This window comes from Channa argus, chromosome 18, assembly GCF_033026475.1.
Source record: "Channa argus isolate prfri chromosome 18, Channa argus male v1.0, whole genome shotgun sequence".
Lineage (NCBI taxonomy): Eukaryota > Metazoa > Chordata > Actinopteri > Anabantiformes > Channidae > Channa > Channa argus.
The window spans coordinates 11,113,824-11,133,915 of record NC_090214.1 but is presented as its reverse complement, the minus strand read 5'-3'; the positions used below and the strand labels follow the sequence as shown (position 1 = coordinate 11,133,915).

Below are 20,092 nucleotides of genomic sequence, written 5' to 3'. Positions count from 1 at the left end.
AATGTGTTTACACCCACTGGTGCATGAGCCGTCCTTCATGGTGTAATTTATTTGGCATTTGATAAGATGTACATCTAACTCAGGAAAAACAGAAACTCCCCCTGCAAATGAAGCATTTTGTGAAATGTAAAGTCAATGAAATAAAAGACAATGAAATGTAGCATGTGTTAAAAGTAGTTCTCACACCACCATAGTCTAGCACAGAAACTACAGTTTAAATACAGCTATTAGGGGTGTGAGCAGGTTTACTATGCATACAGACATATTTAACTATATGCAGCAGTCTTTGAACCTACTGTACAAGACACACTATTGAGCAAAAGAAAAAACAAAAAACAAAACATGCACTGCAGGTCCAAAAAAGCAGATTGATGAGAAAAAAAAATCTAAACTAGTATATCATCTCCTATACATACATGCACATTTTTCCACAATTTATGAGAATTTGTTTGTTAGATAATCCACTGTGGATTATTAATATGCCAAAAAAGGGGGAGGGAATACAATTTTTTCTACAAATGGTACATTCAAACATGAGATACAGATGTACACAGTCATTCAAACGCACACTAACAGGTTTTTATCTGAAGTGATAAATGCTGGTGGCTTTGGGTCATTTTTGACTAACCTATTCAGACTTGTAAAATTCACCCTTGAGGGAATGAAAGGATTGTCGTAACACGGGCCTAACGTATTCCAAATATAGAGTTTACATTTTTCCTTTATTGCAATTATTTTTAAAATTGCCATTCCAATGAGAAACAAAAACGATAACAGAGCCACCAACACTAAAACAGAAAAGACACAGCTACATTCAGGTCACATCAACTTCATCAGTAGCTGCAAAGAATCACACAAACGAACAGATTAGGGATAAAGGGGCAGCATCCAAATGTCACTAATGACAAATTATTTCCAAAAAACAAAAACCTGATTTATTCAAGAGATGAGCGTGCAAAACATTTCGCTCTGACTCACTTAACAATGCTCAGTTAACAATTACACAAATACCCTGTGAAAAGTTGATGATAAAGTAACAATGGCACTGTCTTCAGGACTGAAACAGTTATATTAAATTAATCATTTCTTTTTTAATTTATAGAGGGGATATCATCTCTAATGTTCACACAGACACTTAAAAAGCTTAATCACTTTTGCTTGCTGATCAGGCTGCATATTTTGCATAATAAAATAATCAAGATTACAGCCTGCATAAATTAAATCATCATAAAAAAAGAACAATACCAAACCCAGATATTTATCAGTACCGTGACATTCATTGATACATAATGCCTTGTCAGCATTACCTAATAAAATCCCTAGAGCAGGAAACCAACTGTAATTTCCTTTCAAGGTTAAACCCCTAAACTACAAAACATTTGTTGCTGCAAATACGCACTATAAACCTGGAAGACAGCTTCATGTATCAGACCAATAAGAAACTGAGGGGACAGAAATTTTTATCAGATCAACATCTAAGATTTGCGGCAAGAGAAAGGGCCAATGAGAACTTCATTGTAGAAGGAGACTGTTCAATACAGATGTCCATTCGAACGACAGTATGACGCATACAAGAATGCACAAGGAAAAAAAAAGCTGGCTTCACTGTTCTTTCATTATTTGCCTTGTGCTGGACTGAGACACACAAGTATTACAAATTTGACCGTCACAGGTCTGAGGCGGTATTTACATCAGAGCTTCTTGATCAATCTGGGCAACGTTGAGATGTTTTGAAAACTTTGTCCACTTTGCTAAAAGTACAGATGCAGCTTTCTTGGCCTGAATGTAGTGTTTCTCTTCTCTGTACAGAAAAAGTTCTCTCTCTTCCCCCAGATGTCATCATTACTAAAAGAAACAAAAAGAAGCAGTCAGAAATTCCGGCCATCGTCAGTAAGAGGGCATCCTCCCATCACTGTAAAACATGATGCTCCACCTTCTAAAGAGTTTGTATAAACTGCAGTCACCACTTTCGATAAATGAAAACAGTCTGCTGCATCATCTCCTGTGCAAAACAGACTCATGACCTTCCTCCACCAGCAGGTAATGTCCAGGTGCAGCTCTCTGCCAACTGTCCATTCCTATACCATGGTGCTGAGGGCAGTGCAGTCTGCAGGCATGGAACCAGGAGTGTGGCCATCTGTTGGGGTGTCGGGCCCCACCAGGAGGGTGCTGCTATCTATTGAGTCCTCCCTCTCCTGAGAGGATGGTGCTGCGTCCGGCACGGTAATAGAAGCATTGGGAATACTGCCCTGGAGCCCATCTCTGATGGTGTTCATCTGGCTTGGCACCATGGAAACCCCGCCATGTCCTGAAGGAAACAACAAAAGAGGTTATGAAGACTCTCCTCTGTACAATAAAAGAAACGAGAAAAACATGACGAAGGACCTACCAAGGTCTACATAGAGGAGGCTGTCTGGGTTGATAGAGGCTTCATAAGGAGGAGGGGGGTCATCTGGGTGCTGGATCTCAGGGTATTTGTAGGCTGCGTAGGGTGGAGGAGGCTCTTGGAAATGAAAAGCGCCTCCCTCTCCATCATCAGAGAGATGCAGGGGAGTGAGGCCAGTGCCAAAGGCATCCGGGCCATAGTCGAAGCCTGGGACTCGTCTTCCAAGGTTAAAGTGGTGCACTGAGGACAGAAAACGGTGTGAAATGACTGCTACTACAAACAAGTTCAGCCACAGCCCTAAATTTATTTAAAATAACTCGTCCTGCAGTTAAATTAACTGAGGCTAATTACAATGAGAAAGCCTATTAGATAACCAATTTATCAAAAAGCAGAAAGTGGTGTGTGAATGTTCAAAAGCTTAATGCTCACAGTTTCCGCCAATAAGCGTTTCGATGCGTTCACGTCTTCGCTGACGAAGTCTGTGCACCATGAAAAGCAGCAGCGAGAGGATAAGGAAGGAAGAGATACAGCTGACAATCAGCCTCATCCCACTCGCCATGGAATCAAACAGACTGTTTCCATCTTAAAAAAAAAAAAAAAAAGATTACTTTCTCCAGTCTTAATGTGATTTTAATGAGTTGCTGTTATTATTTTAAACTCAGTTAAGCAAATCATAATGTCGAAAAATGTTGGATCTCTTTTAAACACGACGTAAAAACATATACAAATCAATATTTATAAACTCTTGACTGTATGCACTACAAAAAAAAATTTAAAAATAAAATAAACCCTTTAATTGTGAGATGTGGGATGAAGTGGCAGTACCTGGGTCCAGGCAGGTGAACTTGCAGCACTCTTTAGGATCCTTGCGGAAGTGCTGGCAGCCTTGCGGGCGTTCACACAGTGCAGCCACACACATCTCAGGCTCACCATCGTGACACGTGCAACTTAGACATGGATCGTCCCCCTTTGGGGTAAAGTAGTAGCCCTCGTTCACAACATTGTCCTTTATATCCACACATGTTTGCCCTATGGGGGAAATACAAAGGAAAGAAATGAGATGCTGAAGACCACAAACACTGCTGCTGTTTGGCATTTCTAGGGAAAAGGCCAAAATCAACACTTACTCCTCTTGCACAGAAATGGGAATTTCTTGTAGCAGTTCTCAGCGTGCCAGCTATGTAGGCCTCGCTCATTCATGCTTTTGATCTGAAAGCGCTGCAACTGGGCACAGAAGATGTTGTCCTGAGTGGGAGACACCTCCCCAAAATTGGTCAGGCCCTCAGGGGGCAGAAACACCTGCATTGACCCTATTGAGGGCAGACAAGGACGGCATTTTTAACAACCACAAACATTAGACAATTTTTATTTATTCATTAATTAGGACAAAATCTAAACTAAAATACCTTTGTATGCAACCTCCCAACGGCCCTCCAGGGAGTGGTTTTGATTGGTGATCACATACTGATAGCCCACCCAAAACCTTAAAAACAAACAAACAAAACAAAACATTAATCACTACAATATTTAAATTTACAGTATTAGATAATCCTAGGGTCTTTAATCTATAAGCCAATATTGAGCCCTTTAAACTACACTTTTTGGCCACTAGATGGCCTACAACACATGACAGACCACTATCACTCCCCCTCAAGTTAGAGCATGAGATTAGTGTTTTTTTTATATCAACACAAAGCTAAAGTTCCCTCTTCTATTCTGAAAAGAAGGCCGTACTGATTTCAAACACACAAGTTGAGACCCATATTCAATATGTAAATATAGGTTAAATTAAACTGTACATCTCTAATCATAATAAATTATTAATTTGTTAATTTGCTCTTTTCAGAAACACCGACAAAGTTCTGTCTTTTCAGAAACTCATAACTGAAGGTTTACACCAAGGCTACACTTGTCAAACTAAACACACACAAGAAAAACTCACTTGCACTGGTCTCTGCGCTCACAGACATTTTCATCAAAATCCACCTCGATCTTCAGTATGAATTGCAGCTCCTCGTTGGTCACAAACGTCGCCAATGAGCCGTTGACTTTCTGACAAGTATCCACAGCCTGCCAGTAGTTCTCATTCTTCAGGTAAACTTTGTAGCAGCTAGCGGTCTTCTCGTAGTGATGCCACCCACTGGGACATTTCTCTGTGGGTGAAGAAGCAGCTTTAACACGGTGATGGATGCCAGGCACACAATCATAACAGATTCAGAGGCAAAAATGTTATGGGGGAGAGAAAAGAAATTCTTACTGTTGAAGCGGACAGGCTGAGCCACACCAATAACGTCTTCTACCTGATCATATCCATTGCCAAAACGAAACCTTTCCTCCTTTATAGCTACAAAATTAATAAATAAAAAAGACATTTTATTTTTGTTGTCACATATTAGTTTCAAATGCATATAGTGTAAAGAACCACATTTCAGACTTTTCAAGAATAAGGTTTCTTTTTTTTTTGTCTGATAGATACCGAGCACAACTGGTATAAAGGCAAGTACTTTTCCTAATTTTTGTTAAAAGCCTAGACTTTATTAACAAATACTGGTATTGCATTTACTTTTTTGCATATCTGATCAACATGTCGAGGTAGGAAATAAGCCACAAATGTAATGTATCTAAAAAAAAACCATCTCGGACTTCACAACGATCAAGGAAGGTCATAGCGATCGGAGGAAGTGAAAAGCAGAACAAAAGCTTTTAAGACTGTACAGATTGTATCCTCATGTGCATGTAATGAGATGTTTGCAGTCAATGAAAATTTGCACTAAGGTGAGAACCTCAGCCTTATCTACAAATATATATCACAATCTATACGTGGATTTGTAGAGGAACTTACTTAATAGTATCTGGATTATTCTCTAGCTATTATTTCATTTTAAAGGACGCCATCACTGATTTTGAACTTGCTTGCCATTAAACTTTCTGTTTACTTCCCTATATCAAATCTAGATCAAATAGCTCTCTACTTCTAGCTGGAAAGGCTTCCAGGTGACGTCACTCAGAGAAACCTTCAGTTCAGATTATGTCATCTTGTTGGTCATATTTTGGAGTTTTCAATCATGACCAATCTGCTTTTCGAGAGCTCCCCCAGATGACATCATCTTAATTCCTAAAAAAAAAAAAAAGAAAAGAAAAAGAAAGAAAAAGAAAACTTCTTGGGGTGCTGTCATCTGGAGGGGTTTTTCAGCTAGAAGCAGAGTAATATTTTAATATAAGGAAGTCAGAGGGAAGTTTAAAAGCATTAATGTGAATCTACACCCTTAACTAAAGCCATGGAGATCAAGTTAAAAATGGGTGAAGTCACACTTTAAGTATTGTAGATTTTGTTTTAATTGATGTTAAAGATAATGGGGCAGCAAATGACAAAATGTTAGGGCTCCATTTATTTTGCAATATTGTACAGATACTTACCAACTTTTTTTTTGAATCGAAACAAATAGCACACCAAAGAGGAAACAGACATACAGACTGACATTAGGACATCTGCCAAAAAAGGAACAGTAGGCAGATACTAATAATATTCCCTTTAAAAAAAATTCTAGCTAACTCAACTAAAATAAATGTAACATTTCTCTGACAAATTGACAAACCATTGACAGGACAGACACAAACTAGGGGTTAAGGAATATAAAACTGTAAGTTTGAGAAAACAAGGATATCTCATTTCCTACAGCATTAACTCCGAGCACAACTACTGTTGTATGGAGGTCACATGCTGAACTCAATCCCTTCAATAATTCCTATTATGTGGTCAGTGATCTGGGGATAAGGTTTTTCTGGAATTAAGAGGGGAAAACAATGCGTTTTCAGTCCAAGGCTTATCGCTGTAACATCTAGCTAGTATTGTAGAGATCAAACAACAACAGACACATGTGCAGCCACTCAGACTTTAACTCTTCCGCTCTCTGCCATCGGATGCCACAAGTCCTGGTTTTTGATTCACTGTAGGGGATCAGATCGAATTCATACTGGCAGATTTTAAACTTTGTCTACATTAATCTGAATTGAACTGCGTTTGGAGTTTTCATTGTGTTATAGACACATTAAAAATTAAGTACAGGGTACCCTGCAGTTCAGTCAGGGTCAAAAGTGCACTTATTTTAAGTCAACATGCAACATTGAAAATATCTGAATATTGCTTGATTAGATCCCACTTCATCTTCATAACACCCAGGTGCATTCACACATATATTTATAATTGGTACAGCTGTGATCTAACTGTCCAAGTGTAAAAATGTCCTAGGTGTTGTAATTCTTTCCAGAAACAAATCATGTTATGGGTGTTCAATAAGAATGGATGTAAAAGGGCTTTAGTGAGCTATACTTACGGGGACAGTCCATCTCGTCACTCTTGTCCTCACATGCTGTCCAGCCGTCACACTGCCAGGACATCGGGATACACTGCATCTTCCCACTGTGGCAGGCAAACTGCCCAGGACTGCAGCGCTGCTCTGAAACACAACAAGAGGGTTTGTATGGTCAAACTTGCATGTGACTAAGGCCATTTTCAAAGAAGAGAAAACCATTTTTGTCAGAGTACAGCAAAGAAGCTTATGAGGCCATGCAAGCATTTATGACAAGTCATTAAATAAGAGAACTGACAGGGGGATGAGGTGAAAATGTTGTGTATGTCACAGATAAACAGATTACTGGTAGTGGCAGGCAAACTGAAGAAATCACAGTCTAATAAGACGAGAACTAGGACTGCAACCAGCAGGATTAACTAAATCAGCAACTAGTGGACTTTTCAGGGCATAAACTGAAAAAGCAAAATAAAGAAAAATGGACAAACTGTAGAATCTAGCATAAAGTTCCTTTCAAAGAAGCAGCTGATAGCTTAATATTAGTTCAGTTCGGAGACACAAATGTGAATCCGTCTCATGTCTACAAGTTTGGACATGGATGAGTTCATCATTTTCCTCTAGTTTCATTTTCTGTGAAAATAAAACAGTAGGACTATTGTAAGCATGTCTTTAAATAAAATGTTTGTAATGAGGGCAAGTGGAGATTAGCAGCCTTAGACCTTAGACAGCTGAAACATATTGGATGTCTTTAGGACTATTAGGTCTCTATGACAAACATTGGCAATGGAAGTATTTAGACCTCACTTTATGCACACTTAAGTGTTGTAGATTTGTTGACAATCCATTGACAATGTATAGATGTGTTTTAACAAATCTTTCTAGATGTAGAAAACCAATTCAAGAACTAAGATGTTTTACTTACAGTATTCAGACCATTTGCTGTAGCACTTAAATTGTGCTCAGAAATGTAGTAATCCTTTAGAAGTCTAGTTAAACAGCATTTAAGAGCGAAAGCAACTATTTGATGACACAGTTTGTAGAAAGGTACTGAAGTGAACTGAACTAATTGCTGCCAAACAAAGAATTAATGATGCAAAGACATTTAAGAGTTCAGAGTTCTAATACATTAGCAAAATCTAAACCTGGTTTTGTTTTGTATATAACTCAGACCTCAATGTTATCCATGATAAGAAAGGAAACTGAACTGTTAGATATCAAAGTAAAAACTATACTTATTGCTAACAAAAAGACCAAATAGCCACTACACTAGAAGACTTATCACTTGCTTACCTGACAATAATCTTGCCAGAGCTAGCCGCGGACCTGAAACAAATAGAAACAATAAAATGACTATTCTGGATATCAGTGTCCGTCGTTTAGGAATTTTAAATTGCACAGAAATGTTTTCTCAGCGGTCTGTAGCACTATTATAGTGTTGCTGGTGATGATTCTCTGGAATTCAGTCAATGATTTTCCCAGTTTCTTGCTGAGTAGTAGATCAATTTACTACATTAGACCATCTGTTCTTGAACCCAGGATGTTACGTGTACCTACAATGGAAGCTGGAGCAGAAATCCAGCTGGCAAATATGGCGACGCTATTTTTACTTAGAAAAAAGCTCTGCGCTATTTCAAGACTGTGACTGTTGTTTCAACTGTGCACAACCCCCTTTACTGACATGAGACCAAAAAGACATCCAGCTTTGTGGACCCACACAGCAGGAGCACAAACCACAGTATGTTTTAATACAGTGGTGGTCTTTAGTTGTACAACTAAACAAATTAATGATGAACTTATAATAAAATGAACTACTATGGATATATGGCTTTGAAAACCACTGACGAATTCAGATGTCCCACAGAACACCAAGAGAGTAAAGAGTAAAAAAGTATTGTTTATAAACCAGTAACATATACACCTGTATGATTATGATATGCCATCACACTATTATGAACTATAAATGATAAGATGTGGACCCATCTTATTTGGCTAACCATGATACAGGTCGCCTTCATTCTGCCAAAAGATGTTTATAGAGGCCTCAACACACCAGACGTCACCTTGTCTAAGTTGATGCTAAATGGATTGAGGCGCATTACAGACCGTCTATCTCCAGGGCCTGAATGCATAATCACTGATCCCAGTGAGCCAGAATGTCTGTCAAGTTGAAAAAACCATGTATCCCAAATACCTAAGAGAGGATGTGTGAATAATTAATGTTTATACAGAATAACTCATGTTAATAGACTAATTTGTACTTATAGAATAAGTAAAAATAGCTTTCAAATATTAATCAAACAAATCCTCTGACAAAGATACATGCATCTTTTTCAATGATACATAACATAATAAGATGTGTTGCTTTATTGTCTTACTGAGAATCTATGCAGCAAACAGGAGCCAGATCCAACTGATTTCTCTTTATTTATAATGTGGCTAAGTCCTGTTAAGACTCCTCTACATTTGCTATACTATAAACTACGACTATAAACTAAATGCCTTTTGCTTCCTTATCTATCAGATATCAAATCTGAATAAAGACGTGCTTCCTATGCTTTTCTGACAACTCCTGCTGCTGGAAATTTCCCAGGAGAATGTATTCAGACACCAGCAGGTCATCAGATATTACAAGTAAAAAGCATAAATTTGGGATCTCCAAATTACAACAGCCTCTATCGATAAGAGCTTCAAGTCAAATGCACAACTTTTTATTTCTATAACCTGAGTTACGATTAGGATGGAATATCCAAATCACATTTGGTTAATATCTTTTATTCCTCTCTCTGGTTTATAGGGATTTAATCCGATAGATTTTCAAAATTCAAACAAGCAATTGATTTTTGTTTTTAGTGAAGCTCATGATTACTCACATAAAGTTCAAAATAGTCAAGGTACAAACTGTAACTTAGCAAACAATACAGCACGTAGGAATAACAACAACAACAAAAAAAAGGACAAAAAGGGGTTGTTTTGCATTTTTGCGATGAACTGAGAACCAGAAGCAGCAAGCATCATAAGAAAAACCCATCTCTTATCAAAGCTATTTTTCTCAGTAGCATTGAATTTTGCAGTTTTAACTGAGCGAACACAGCCTAACCAGAAAAAACTGAGCCTCAGCATCTCTTACATAACCAACAGGAAAATACAATAAAGTCTACCTAATTTACTCTTCCTGAAGTATAACAGCACAGTAACCTGGCCTTTTGCACACTGCATCATCAGCATCTGATGATTCATCAACACTAAGGCTTACTGTAAAAAGCAGTGAGTGGGAATGTATTTTCCTTTATGATCACATTTAAAACCAATACTTGCGAGCTATAGTCTGTATGGATTACACCACTGCAGGTAAAATTGATTTCAGCTCACAGAAGACTTAATGAGTAGCCTGTTTTATATGAAAACCAGCATTTCGCATTACATATGTTTTTCCTGTAATGCACTGAGTTTTAACACTTTCAGCTCTTGTTCATTCTGATATAACAAAGTGTCAATTAAGAGCTAAACCACTGACGTTTACCATACTAGACCCCGCAAAACACTTCAGGGGTGAACGTGAAAAGGTCTTATTCTCAAACCAAAAACGTGTTAAAAAAACAAACAAAAAAAACAACTAATCTTGTAGTAAATGAACAGCAACCAGCTGTTTACTACCTATGTCATGGGAGTGACCACAATCACATCCATTAAGCACAGAGCAAAAGCACTGCTCCATCATGTGAACTGTACGTGATCATGTTGATTTGTTTTTTATATTTGTTTTTGCAATATTGTGCTCAGTTATATAAATCACATAAATCTGACTTGATCATTAAGCGTGATTCTGGTCATATTTTGTTTTAAAAGCACTTCTAGCATTTGTTACTCTTCTTTTGGTGAAGAAAGTACTAAGCCAAACTTTGTTCAAGTATTCTGACATTTAAATGCTGCATGACTCTAAGCCTGTTTGTATAGGACAGGAGGCTTTTTTAAAAAAAAAAACAAAAAAAACGACAAAGCTGTTCAAAACATTGCTGGTACAGATTAGACACACCTTCAAGATGAATAAAATCATAGCCTTTAAGAGAGGCTTACTAGGCAAGTCAAATATAGATTGATGGTCACATAAATGCCAAGTAAAACATTTCTGAAGATTGAGAGATGGGCTGAAGGAATTATTTTAGGATGGATGCACCTTTGTTAAGGATTATGTAAGACTTTGTGAGATGGCTGAAACCAACTTGTATGACATGAGAAGTGTTTCTTATTCACAATTGTTCAAACAGAATACAGAAATAGGTTTAAGTAAAGAAGATTATTCTTTTGTTCAATGTCCAAATCATGGCGGGCACCAAGCTTAGGGAAGGCTGCAGTTGATGTGAACCAGAATGCTCAACAGCCCCCGTCCCCACCCCCACAACAACTTGTGGTTTTAAAATGTGTGTCCAAAGACAAAGTGTGTGCCTAGGCAATACTTAATTCAAACAGATCTGACAAGAGGCCGAGATGTGGATAACATAACTTTTACTTTCCAGATTACTCACTTAAGATGTATGACGTTCACTAATAAATTGGAAAACATTAATTATTGAGTACAAAATACCTCCAAACAAATTAACATTATGAAGCATGCAGTGTTGATGAGTGTAAAATGTTATATTTATCCATCAGCTGAAAGGTAAACAGTCAATCTAATCCTTATGATCAGGATCACAAGACCGGGCCTAGAGGAGACCACAAAATTGTCTTCTTGCTGCTTGAATAGATGCAGAAGAGGAATTAATTTGCCTCACCTTTCTGTAATCACTGGAATTTTATGACAAAAAAGTTCACATTAAAAGGACTTGCAGATATATCACAAGTGGTTAGCTGATTTGATAATCAACATTGATGTACACTGTTTTCTGATGTGTATAGGTTCCACCTGTGACACACATTTCATCATGGAGAACACAAACAGATTTTTTAAACCCAATTTATCGTTTCGGAAATTATTATTATTAAAAACATTTTAGGGTAGTGTGATGACTATGTATTTTATCAGTCTGATGTGTTTAACAGTGTAGCTAATAGATGAATCGGTGAGAGCCAGATTTAGTGATGCAGAAACATGAATCTGACATGCATTTCAAATACTACCTTCACGACTAAGCGGAGACCAACCATCAAGGGATGCAGTGGATACCAAACACACGTTAACAGTTTTCAATCCCTTTTAGTTAGACTAGTTAAAACAGACACATATTAAGAGATGGGGAAAAGTCTTATCGGTGCCATTTCTTAATATAACTGAGTCAAACAAAACTAACGGTAACAATTGTAACGTAGCGTTATTCGACTGTTTCTGGAAGCAAATAAAAAGAGGTAGTGATTCTTCATTAAACCTCTGGCGGTGTCTGTTGGTTGTTTACCGATTGCCCACTGGCGGTTTAAGTTGGCCTACTTTTTTTTTTAAATGTACTGCTTGATTGCAGACAGCCAGGTCCAGCAGCACACTGTCCAGCAGCAGCCAAACAACAGCGGGTTAAAAACCACCAGAGCCCCCGGTCTCCAGCAGGCCTTTACGCCGGACTTGCAGAGTTTTGCTTATTTACAGCCGTGATCGTTGTTTCTCCTACGTACGAGCAAAGTCCAAGAAAATGCGTGCAAAGGAAAAATAATGTGGGTATATTTACCTGTCCGTGGTGGGTCCGTTAGCGTGAGGACAAAGAGCAGAGAGAAGAGGACGAAACTGCTGCTGTCAGCCTTTGGCAACATTTATCCTCCATTCATAGTAACTCCTCTATCTAGAAATGTTAAAAAGATACAAGGATCTGCACCGCCGACGCCCTTTTCGAAATTATACCGGTAAACGATTAACACAACTTATATCCGTTTAAAGCAGCGGCTAACGAAGGGAAACTCCGTATGTTGAGCATAGTCGTACAGCACATCACCAAACTGCGACTCATCAGTCGGAGTAGCTACCGTTAGCTAACGGCTCAACCGTTAACACCGTCAGTCCTCCCGCTGCTCGCTGTGCAGCAGCGCGTATCCAAAATGGCTGCGGCCTCCCATCACAACAATCCCGAACATGCAGCTCCCACGCTATCAGCTGGAAGGGCTGCCGGGGCGGGGTTTACCTGGTTTAGCCTACTGGGGTACGCGATAACCACTGTGTTTGTGTACTCCTTAAGAGTATTATGACATGAAACAAGACTAAATATTATCCACGGTTAAAATGAACAGAGGACTCGACAGGCGTCTTGCGCAGTTTACCAGGAAGCGTTATGCGAGCTGCTGGCACCCAGGCCGGGCTGTTTTCCATTTAACTAATTAGCAGACGACTTAAAGTGTAAATGAACTGATAAGAGTCGTGGTTGAACTCTAGGTCACACATTTTACTTGAACATCACACAATTAAAATTAAGCAAATCAATTTAGGTTAATATTTCACCAAACAGTTTTCCAATTAGATTTGCCCACTTAAATTTAGCATCCTTGAAAAGCTATTGTGCCAAAATGCAGAAATATGCCATGATATTCAATAATCAGCCCCTTCACTTCTTTGGGCACAGTGACCTGTTTAAACTAAATAGATAGCTGATGGGTTACACAAAAGGGAAATTACTATAACAGGTAAATTCTTACCGTTGTAATATTAAAAAATGGCTTTACAATTTAAAACGTTTGCATTAGAACAGTAAAGTGCACATATGAACACTATGTTAAAAGTTTTTGGGTGCTTTGTGCCACTTTAAACTGTTGGTGACTAATTCAAAAGAGAGGTCTGCATCATAAGTAGTTTGACAATTACTTCAGCAGTTACTCTTCAGTGTGACACATTTCAGGTAAATTTGATAACTTTTCACTGCTTATTTATTCACATTATTTGCCAATAATCTTTGATGGACATTAAGTGCCCACAGTTAATTATCTGTGAAGCTTGCTTTCTTTATCTCGTCTTTTAAAGCAGTGGTTCCAAAAATTTATCCTTAAGGCTATCACTGAGTAAACTGATGACCTCTATTTAAGTGACATATTTTCAGGACATTTCATATTATATTCAATGCATAACAATAACAGTACAGAACAACTGATCAACTGTACAATTACAGAGTAAATGCTATAGCTTTGACATTTGTGCAAAACTAATGATTTGTATGAATTTTCCGACTGATAATTACCTATGACCATGGTATCAGATTCCCCTGATATTTTAGGACTTTAAAATAAAAATTTCTGTATTATATATTTTTAACAATCATACCTAATAGACCCTTTTTATGACATAGTCAGTGTTCTTTTAGCTCTTTGGTATTGTAAATCTTTCAATTGCAGAACAAGGCTCTTTAGCAGAGTGGCTCTGTATATATTAGCTTGTTTGCAGGTCTAAACTATATTCCTATTCTCTGAGATTTTACTGAAGTTAATATCTTTAATAACTATCTAAACTTAAAGATAAAAATCTCATATTGTTTATTACAAAAGTTTTCCTACACCCCTTATATTCAAGTTGTGACCCCCCGTGAAGCTTTGGCGACCCCTAGTGAGGAGTCCCATGTTGGGAACCAGTATGTTGCAGGATAAATTCCCATTTTTCTCATACCAATATAAACAAATTCTACAGTCGTTTGCAAGTCATCTGAAAAGATACTCTTATGTTCAGCTGAGGGATGTTCCTGATATGAAATGTCATATCAGGAACTGGCGCTATAGATTGGATGCTGTGCGCTGAAAGCTAATTTCTATTTGTGATTCTCAGAAATAACTACTTGATAATAATTACATTAAAATAAAATAATCCAGTTAAGCATGTGTTGATGGATATGTGGCAAAGAAAGTGAAGTTTAATCACAAAAAAAAAAATGTACAAAAATCTATTAAACTTTGCATTTAGGATAAAACAAATAACAAATATAATCTGGATACAATATTTTACAGAGACCTACATTAACCCATTTGGGCAACAATGTAACAAATCCTTAACCAAAAACATTATCTTAATTTAAGAAATTATGGTACGTTTGTTTTAAAGTTCTCCAGTTAGTTTTGTACGATCCCCGCAAAGAACAGCTTTTCTCTTACTTAGAAAAAGTCTGACGCTTTCCGTCTATTGGGAAGCTGCAGCAGATTATCTGTAAGTGATGTAAGGTCCTGTGAGCTTGGCGTCTTGGCTTTCTTTTGTGTTGGTGTTCCCGAAGGAGTGGATGGGCCACCAAAGGGAGACTTGCAGCCGATGACTCTGTGTGAGGGAGATGGCGTGTAACTTGCTCGAAGTGCTTTGTCCGTGTACTTGCTAGATGTCCGATTTACGAGTTTCTGTAGGGCTGGGGAGAGGGCTGAGCTCGGACCTTTAGGAGTAAGACTGCAACACAGTGGTTAGAATGCAACATTAGCTTGATAGATATAATAGAACTAACAAATAAAGTGAGACTACTGGTGTAAAATACAGTCAAGAAAAAGTAAAAAGTACTGTTTGCAATTTCCTGGGTTTCTGCATAAACTGGCCATGAAATGTGATGTGATCTAAGATGATACACAAACAGTCTTGATTTTTCATGTCTTTTTCATGATATCACTAAAAGTCAGGTGTTAGCAAAGCTGGAGTTCAATTAATGAAGCAAGAATTGTGATTCAGAACTAACTTGACTTAAAACTGAAACAGTGTCAGTGTGCTATTCAAAAACAACAACAGCTGATGTGAGTTATGCTGCAAAAAAGAGAGCTCTCACAGGACCTAAAATCAAGAGTAGTTGATTTGCATGTGGCTGGAATGGGTTAAAAGGAGTCTCAAAGACCTTAGATTTTCATCAGTCCACGTTTTGCAGATAATTTGGTTCTGTGGCTACTAGGGGTGTAACAATCCTTCAATCTTGATCGATACATCAGTCATAACCAATGATCTGATGTTATGCAAAACTTAAGATTAATGTATCAATCTGATGATGGACCCTGCCTCTTATGACTGGCACAAATTTGTACACATTTCCATTAAGTGTGAGTTCTTTGAAAGTGGACAACAAGCACCAGTGACACAGCAGCCAAGAAAATTGTGCAGATAAAGTGCATTCTCCCATCTGAAACAAGTCGTGGGTGTGGACGTATTCTAGGTTTACGATAGTCGGGCAGACAAAACACTAGATCAAAAGGTCAGAGGCTTTTGGTTTGTCCCTTCAGGTGTTGCCACAGCGGAATTTTTCCCAAACTTGGATTTGGCATTACTTTTTTATTTAAAAAAAAAAACACCGAATGCCCTTCCTGCTGCAACCCTTCCATTTCGTCCGGGCTCGTGACTGCTTAGAAATCACATGTTTGGAAATGTTTGTGACTTTGGTGAATGGAAGATCACATTTCACGACATTTTCCTGCAACTATATATAATTTAGAATTAAGTTCAACCTTCCTGCCAATAGGAGAGCGATGTAGTGAGCTGTTGTAGAAGTAGATATACAGCAGATTGAAGGTCATATGTCTTTACCTGGCAAGGTTCTCTGTAGCCTTTCGGAAGGCCTCCTGTTTCTTAGCACGGTTTTTAGCAGCAGCTTCATTGGCCATCTTTAAACCCAGCCTCTCTCGTCTTCCTGGCTCTGGAATCTTTTGGAAATAAAATAGTCCAGATGTAAATATTGTACAGATCAAAAATAATAATGATGAAAAAACAAACAAACTACAAAATCCTTAATATACCTTACCTTAAATGATGGTCCATGGCTCCTCTCAATATATGGGGTGTCTGATCCATCCAGACGAAATGGGGTGCTCTCAATCTCACCCCATGTCATTAGAGGAGATTCAGCTACACCTGAGGTGACAAAAACCTTTAGATATCTATTTGAAATATAAGTAGTCAGTGAAATAAATGGTACTCTGTGGAGGAAGATTTTAAGACCCCACTTACCAGGTGCAGGGGAAGGTGTTCTTTCAAAACCATATCCATTCACTGTTGGGGATTCTTGTGGAATAAGCTCTTTCCCATCAGGGCCTACTTTACCCTGTTTAAACTGGACAAAAACATGATACCTTAGCTCCATAGGTCACAAATCAACAGCTTTCAACACGCTTCCATGTAGAGACACTTCAAGTGTCTGAAGTAGTGTGGGGCACAATTATGTCAATTAGCCCAAATGTAACATCACATATGTTATTCCTAATGTCTACCTGTGCATTGAGAGCTGCAGCCTGTTGAATCTGACTTTTGTTGAGGGCCTTGCTGAATGGGTCTCCAGCAAACCGCGTATTCTTGTGAACTACCTCTCTTGGTTTCTTAAAGACATCATCATCATCTTTAACACCTGAATTGGAAAATGAAAAAAAGCACATAAAATTCTTTATTTCTCAAAAAAATTTGACCAATATTTGCCTTTTATTTTATTGCCTTATATTTAAAAATAATGTACCGTCTGGATAATACATCAAGGCATTCTTCGCTTTGTACTCCCACGTCTCCAGTCCAGCTTTGACACATTCAAGTGCTGCCTTCTCTGCTGATGGTAAAGCAAGATTCTCCTCATGGCGCTATAAAATATATGTTTATGAATCTTTCTGATGTGTGCAAAGTCAAGCAACCCTCATAACATTAATGTTGTCGCTTAGATGCAACAAGCTACAGACTTTTCAGAGATTTTCAAAATGAAAAGATTTTCAGTGAGCTATCTCTCTAATTACCTATCCAGTATGCCAAGACAAAAGTTGCATGCAACAATTGAATTTAAACAAACCTCTGTAAATACATACCTGTTTAAATTCAGTCTCAGCCTCATATAACCAGGCGTGCTTCAGTTTCTCTTTGTCTTTTGCCATGTCCATAATCTGTTCAAATGATGCATTATCCTCACTTGTGTTTTTAGCAAGGAAACAATCCAGAAAGGGCAGCTCTTTCTCTTCCTTGTCCTCATCATTGGTCTCTATACATACATCGGTAGAAATAGGGATAGTATGTTATTGAACTATTATTAAAAGTCAATTTGATATATTGCTTTCAAAAATTTCAACTCTTGGGAAAAAAGGAAGATATTAACTAGGAAAAACATTTTCAAAGAGAAAATGCACTGTGAATGATTTGGTGCGGAAAGGATTTTCGAAGCAAAGAAAAAAAGCTGAAACAAATTCTTACTTAATTATATACTTGTTAGGCAAACTTTAAAGCCAGTTAGCATTAAATGCAGTTATGTATTGTTATCGATGATGTCGTCTGTGACGTCATCGTTTTTTAAAAGTATAAAAGATATTAAAAAAGCATATTCAAACAATAATGTCCTTTATAAGCAATATATTTTAAAGTTTGAACAGTGTTTATAGCTGAAAGTATGCTAAAGTAGTTAGGTGCCAAATAATGTACGTAAGACAGAAGAAATAATAATAATTCTAATAATAATAATGATATTAGCAAAAAGATTATCATTATCATACTGTGAATGTAGATAATATTAAAGACTAGGATATCATTAATAATAATAACAATAATAAATAAAATAAACATAAATAAAGCCCACCAGGTGTGTGGCTTCACACAGCCACCAAGGGCAACCTTGGATGCCCTTTATGCAGGATGGGCATCCGGCATAAAAACTCATGCCACATCAACGTGCAGAACATGTTCCGCTGTGGCAGATAAGCCGAAATCAGTTGATGAAAAACCGTAGATACTTACCCCTGTCTAAAACTTTACTGCCATGAGTGGAGGAGGGAGACCCTAAATGCCCCAATGGTGTCTCAAAATTAGCTGGAGTCACATCTTACAAAAGGAGAAAAAAATGGGAAACAAAAAATAAAAACAGGTTTACTTTACTTTCATGTGAACCAGGCAAAACATCTAAAAATTTTATCTCCCATTTTACAATTTCCTTAAAGGAGCAAAATGCACAAATTGTTCTTTTTTTCTATTAGAAATGCATAAAGAGATGAATACACAGTCATTTTGTAATTACTTACAGGGTGCAGAAGACTGTGGTGTGGATTTTGCCAAAGATGATCCATATTGGATAGATATCGCTCTCATTCTCTCAAGGTCTCCACTTTCCTCTGCTTCGAGATAATCCTTCTGAGCTTGTAACTTTGTAACATCTGGGAAGAAATCCCTCTGGATGATCTTCTCTAAACTCTGTAACAGTATTGGATTTTGAATAACAGGATAATGACACATTCTCCATAAGAACACAAAAAAGTGCATAGCGCATACCTGTTTTTAGACAGTCTCGCTTTGACTCAATTTGATATATTAATGTGAGTTAAGTGTCCAAAACACAAAAAGACAATAACTTAAATTATTTTAATTACTTATTTATATTAGATTATTCTCATGACTGATTAGTAACTCTATCTATACATTGTGACAAAACGAAAGAAAGAAAAATGCCAATCTCAACAACCTGCATCCCAACTAAGACATCAAATTGTGTCTGATTTTTCATCTACCTCTAATATACATTGGCTCACTGAACTGTCTAAAGGCAGTTCAAATGACCCTGATGACCCTTTTCTTGCTTCAAATCATCACAAGGTGTTACCAGACAACTTTTGGATTTGGATTGGAAATGTCAAAAGTTACAAATATTATACAAATCTTACAAATGTGTTACCAATATAAATGCCTTTTGGTTTTTTGTCAATCGATACGTTGATTAATCAATAGTAATTCTAATCGTAATAAGACAAGTGGTGTGGAACCCCTGATGTGTAACACCACTTCTTGTTGTAACAACTGGAGAAACACCGAGAAGTTCAGGATATTGTCACGCAATCAACAACCAAACAAATCTCAACAACAAAAAAGCCCATTACACCTGTGTATTTTCTAGAATGGATAAAAATGTGTTTATTTTTTAGAATTAACTTTGCTAACATTATACCTGCACTGACAACTAACGTTAGCTAATGTTAAGTTACTGCTTGCCTGTGCGCAGGTTACGGTACCAGAGACAATATTTCCAACTAACGTTACCTCTATGTACTCCTCTTCATCGAGAAGCTTCTTCTTCAGCTTGACCTTTTCCACGGGTTGCTGTCGGAGAGCCACTGTTGTGATCGCTGAAGGGACGAGAGTCCCGGACAGCGCTTTGCTCAAGCTAGCGCTGCCCTCCATTCTCGGCCCGTTGGCTTCGTTGACTAACGTTAACGACTACCAGAGATTCCTTAACAGCACCAACACTAACAAAGTAGAAACGGTGACTTCTCAGCTGTACAGATATCCCTTTAAATTGTAGAAATCGTGGAAAATGATCACCTTTACAACAAACTGAAGTAACAGTTTACCTACCACAGCAAAACAACGCACACGCAACGTCCGTACGTAATGTGAATTGTTACGTCCCCCGGAAGTTACGTGGGTGATGCGTAGAGATTAAAGGGAAAAAGTAAGATTACAATTAAAATAATCCTAATCTTTTCGTTGAAAGTGTATTTATAAGGCATCCACACATTTTGCCAATTATTAGAA

General features: G+C 37.7%; 2 protein-coding genes across 5 annotated transcripts; both read right to left on the bottom strand.

The window, feature by feature from the left end:
* Positions 1–20: 20 nt before the first annotated feature.
* On the bottom strand, positions 21–12,928 carry dgcr2 (DiGeorge syndrome critical region gene 2). 3 transcript variants are annotated; one of them, XR_010911553.1, is made up of 12 exons: positions 12,351–12,928; positions 7,987–8,019; positions 6,721–6,843; positions 4,644–4,730; positions 4,329–4,539; positions 3,793–3,869; positions 3,514–3,696; positions 3,212–3,415; positions 2,816–2,968; positions 2,390–2,626; positions 1,934–2,308; positions 21–1,845 (listed from the first exon to the last, which is right to left on the bottom strand). XR_010911553.1 is itself a non-coding variant. In XM_067484113.1 (11 exons), the coding sequence occupies exons 1-11, from the start codon at positions 12,430–12,432 to the stop codon at positions 2,079–2,081; spliced, it is 1,620 nt and encodes a 539-aa protein (XP_067340214.1). In that variant the 5' UTR covers positions 12,433–12,928; the 3' UTR covers positions 21–2,078. The 3 variants fall into 3 exon arrangements, 2 of the variants coding, with proteins under 2 accessions (XP_067340214.1, XP_067340215.1); XM_067484113.1 differs by having other exon boundaries at positions 21–2,308; XM_067484114.1 differs by lacking the exon at positions 7,987–8,019 and having other exon boundaries at positions 21–2,308.
* Positions 12,929–14,474: 1,546 nt separating this feature from the next.
* ess2 (ess-2 splicing factor homolog) lies at positions 14,475–19,961 on the bottom strand. Of its 2 annotated transcripts, XM_067484862.1 has the most exons (11): positions 19,913–19,961; positions 19,598–19,803; positions 18,589–18,757; positions 18,308–18,391; positions 17,392–17,561; positions 17,055–17,172; positions 16,816–16,949; positions 16,556–16,658; positions 16,350–16,459; positions 16,136–16,251; positions 14,475–15,022 (listed from the first exon to the last, which is right to left on the bottom strand). In XM_067484862.1, exons 2-11 carry the CDS (start codon positions 19,736–19,738, stop codon positions 14,743–14,745), a joined length of 1,425 nt encoding a protein of 474 aa, XP_067340963.1. In that variant the 5' UTR covers positions 19,739–19,803; positions 19,913–19,961; the 3' UTR covers positions 14,475–14,742. The 2 variants fall into 2 exon arrangements, with proteins under 2 accessions (XP_067340963.1, XP_067340962.1); XM_067484861.1 differs by having other exon boundaries at positions 19,598–19,956.
* Positions 19,962–20,092: the final 131 nt, after the last annotated feature.